The 4,093-nt window shown below is 39.9% G+C and overlaps 1 protein-coding gene across 1 annotated transcript in view; it reads right to left on the bottom strand.

Moving 5' to 3' along the window:
• LOC122808161 (alpha-2-macroglobulin-like) overlaps window positions 1-1,679 on the bottom strand; it is a 1,492,450-nt gene extending 1,490,771 nt beyond the window's left edge. Inside the window, exon 1 of the mRNA XM_044079133.1 lies at window positions 1,541-1,679. Coding sequence (XP_043935068.1) covers window positions 1,541-1,656 — 116 coding nt within the window. The 5' untranslated portion in view covers window positions 1,657-1,679. The remainder of the gene's footprint in view (window positions 1-1,540) is intronic.
• Between the last annotated feature and the right edge of the window lie 2,414 nt (window positions 1,680-4,093).

Here is a 4,093-nt window from a genome sequence, read left to right on the forward strand (position 1 = left end):
TATATGCACTAGGGAGAGACAATTTATGCCCACAATATACTGCTCTGGAAATGAGAGAGAGAGAGAGAGAGAGAGAGAGAGAGGAGATTGAGAAGATTATAAACCTGCCTCTCTACAAACTGAATATTTTCATAGAACTGACTGATACCAAGCCTGGCTTGTAGCTGTTTAGAAGATAAGCATTTTCTGTTTGCTGAGATGAAGCATTTTTGACTATTGTTTGTTTAAGTACTGACTCTAACTTAGAGACTGTTGACGTCTTCCTGATAAAGCTAACACAGTGGTAAAAGCATTTAAAAATATGACATTTGAGCTAAACTTTCCTGCAAAATGAAATACATACACACATATTCACACACATTCTGACATGCAAGACTGAGGTTATTTTCTCTGCATTGAAAGCTAGATAGATATCAGGATTCAGGACCACTAAATGGCCGTTGCTATTTTTGGAAGACATAAATTACAGATGTCACATAATGTCTAATTCTATCTCCCCAAAACTGCAATATGTCTGCCCCATACATAATGACTAAATTTGCTTGCAGTTTTTCACTCCATAATTTCTTCACAGTGGGTATCTCATGTATCCAATACTGTTTCTGTCATATATACTTCATTGTAAAACCCCCAAGTCATTTTCTCTCCCAACTAAAAAAAGTCCTGACTGTGCTTTATGTACTTGTTTCCAGAGCTCTGTCATTGCCAAAAGAGCTGTCATAGCCAAACGTTGTTATATGGTCTCCTAACTTACTTTTACATTATCTTTATATTGATAATACTGACTTTAGAATATTTCTTGAAAATTTTGTACGTCTCAACAACTTATCTACAATATTTCTGTATATTTATATTTTTGTAATTTGTTTTCTGTCTGTATGTATGTATCACTGGCTGGCCTGAAACCAGTCCCAGTGGATCGTTGCCCTCACCTAGTTAAGAAATGCAAATAAATATGTACATATATTTATTTACAAATTATACATTTACAAAAAAATAAATATGTACAAGAACACGTACACACTGCTATATGATTTGATGTAGCTAAGATCTTCCTAGAACACCTGCTTGTTAATGATTCCTGATTGTTGCAATAAAATTCCTTTTGTTGATTTTGGACATAAACATTTATTCGAGATTCACGGCTGCTTTTGCTGACTGGTTTTAGGATGACTGTTCACCATCATGTAATACACCAGCTGTTGTAACAAATGACATTAGATTTCATAGCAGAGCCCACATGGTCTGGATAATTATACTGATAAATTCTGAGCCACTAACTAAGCTTATCTCAACTGTTTTTAAAACAAAGAAGACAACATTCACTGTTCATTTGTCATTCTTAGGGCTAGTGTTAAATAAAGCTATCTAAAAAAATCAAATGCAGAACAGATGATTAGTGTGAACACAACATGATCTGTGTTACAGGATGTCATTCTAATAACTACATGGTAACCTGAAAACAAGACTTTTGTTCCTACACTTTATATTTCCAGGTAATTAGGTATACATATCACACTATCAGTGTTCAGTTACTTACGGTCCGAGAGCTGCTGTTGTTATTTGAAAGAGAAAAGAGATGAACAGAATTCCTATCCACATGGCTGGTGTACTCAGATCATGGAAGTTTGTGATTAACTGAGACAGAAGCAGCATTTAAATAGAGAGAACAGCAAACACAGGTACAGCTCTTTGTTTACAAGGGCTGTGACGTGACACTGCTATTTTGAAATCACCAGCTATGTAGCTCAAAATGAGTGGTGACATTAGCCAGTTTGCATTCCCCTTCATATCAGCAGATACGTGTGCTGCAGTGCATTACTCAGTTTCCCATCAATGGGTCTGAAATGGCTGTGTAATAGGATAATAGGATATTAGAAGATTACTATGCTATTGACCTGGAGGTCATTTCATGCCTAGCTGTTTCATCCCAATGTAATACCATAGATACTTTAGTCAATACCCAGGACTGTATTTAGAAATGACTGCCCATGTCCAGGAGGGTTGTGGGCGCTATCCCCAGTAAGACTTTACAGTGCCTCATCCACTCGTCCAGGTTCATTTAGAACAGTGTCATAGAGCTGCTCTGCTTACATGAATTGGCAGCCGATGCAGCAGTCACTTAGGAGACAAATGTGTCCCTCCAGTATGTCCTATTCAAGTCGCAGGCCATATTTAGGTCCCTGGAACAGGTAGCTCTAGTCCTGTTTGATTTACAGATGTGCAGCAAATTCATTAGGTTTGGGTCTGAGATTGCTCTGCAAGCCAGGCATAAGTCTTCTAAAAGGTCTATATGATACAGAGTATGGTGATAGGGACTTTAGCTGTGTAAGATATGTGCTGGAATCCCTTGATCTTCTTTGTTAGAAACCTCTGAGGTCTCTCCAATTGCTTCAGGTGCTTTGTACTGTACATGCCAAAGGGGGCATTATACTCAATTATGGGCCTGATTAGCGGCAGGTACAGAGGGGTTATAACCTCCTTTGCTTTAGATGTGATGCCTTTGCTAATAAAGTGTGCTATGCAGAAAGCCTTCCTTACTACAGTAGACACATGGTGGTCAAAGTTAAGGTCGCAGTCAACTTGTGATCCCAGATCCCTTACCACTTTGTAGGTACTTAGGGTATTGTTGTTAATTAATAGTGTGAAGGGACATTGTTTTTACTGAAGGGAATGAAGATGCATTTTTTTTGCATTCAGTTTGAAACCATGACTAAGACACCAGTCGTTGGTCTGCATAAGACCCTCCTGGAGTATACTGACATAATTTGGGGATTCAATAATTGCACCTAATTTGCAGTCATCCACAAACTTGGTCAGCCACAGCCCCTTAGTTTTGGTCTGAACTTCTGAGAAGTATATACCAAACAGTAGGGGGCCCAGCAGTAACCCTTGTGGCACCCCGCTGGTGACAGGTCTGATGGGTGATGTGGAGTCACACATTTTCATAGTGTTTGGTTTGTGAGCTAATTGACAAGTCATCTCACAACAAAGAGGTTTACATTCAGTTTGCTTAGTTTATCGGTAATGCCAGAGTGTGGAAATGTGTCGAGGGTCTTTGCCAAGTTGAGGTACGCTGTGTGCACAGATTTGCCCAAGTCAATGGCCCTGGTCATTATTTTCAAAGAACTCTGCCAGGCTTAATAGGCAGGATCTACCCTTGACAAAGCCAAATGAGGTTGGATCCAGGGTCTGGAGGTCGCCTATGTCTTTATTTATGAGGTCCATGATGATATGTTCCATGGCCTTACAGATGAGGTTGGCCAGACTTATGGGTCTATAATTCCTGGGGTATGTTAATAAGCCACCTTTGTGGAGGGGAATAACTGTTGGTGTTCTCCATTCTGCAGGAACAAAGCCTGTGGTTAGGCTATGATTGAATAGGGTACTTATGGTGATGTTAGTTCATGTTTTAGTTTGCTTACAAAACAGTCCGGGATGTTGTCTGGTCCATAGAGGCTGTGTTTTTCACCTTAGACAAAGCTTTTATGACCTGCTCTTCAGATATGTACAGTGGAGGTGTAGTTGGGGGCAAGATTTCTGATAAGTTTGGAGGGGATAAGGGAGTGGAATTTTCGAGAAATCTGTCCTCTTAACAGGTTTTCTATCTTTACGGGTGTGTATGTGATACTGTTAGTCACAAGTTCGGCACATGCTTGGATCCTACCTTTTAGGCTATGTATCTAGCTGTAAAAGGTCTTATGGTTATCCTTGGCTGTGATTGCTACATTTTTCTCAAAGATGCCCTTAGAGGATTTGGCATGCTGTCATATTTGCCTGTTGAGGCTGAGGAGGGTGCTTTTCTATTGCTGGGGCTTTACTTTAGTTTTCTTAAACAGCAACTTTTTGCATTTGTTGCAAAGTCTGTTTATGCTGGATGTCCACCAGGGAGACTTATTTTTACTTGGGGCTCTGGCTTTGATTCTCTCTGGAACAGCTGAGTCGATACATTTATACAATGATTGTACAGGGCTTTAGTGTAAGTTTGGTGTAGTTACCACTTTCAGCTGGGGGTGGGGCTTGGAATGCATGTATGCCTACCCCAGGAGGATATAGTTTACCTTGGTGAAGTTTTGTAGTCCGACTTCACCCT

This window comes from Protopterus annectens, chromosome 8.part0, assembly GCF_019279795.1.
Source record: "Protopterus annectens isolate FY-2018-M chromosome 8.part0, PAN1.0, whole genome shotgun sequence".
Taxonomy (NCBI): domain Eukaryota; kingdom Metazoa; phylum Chordata; order Ceratodontiformes; family Protopteridae; genus Protopterus; species Protopterus annectens.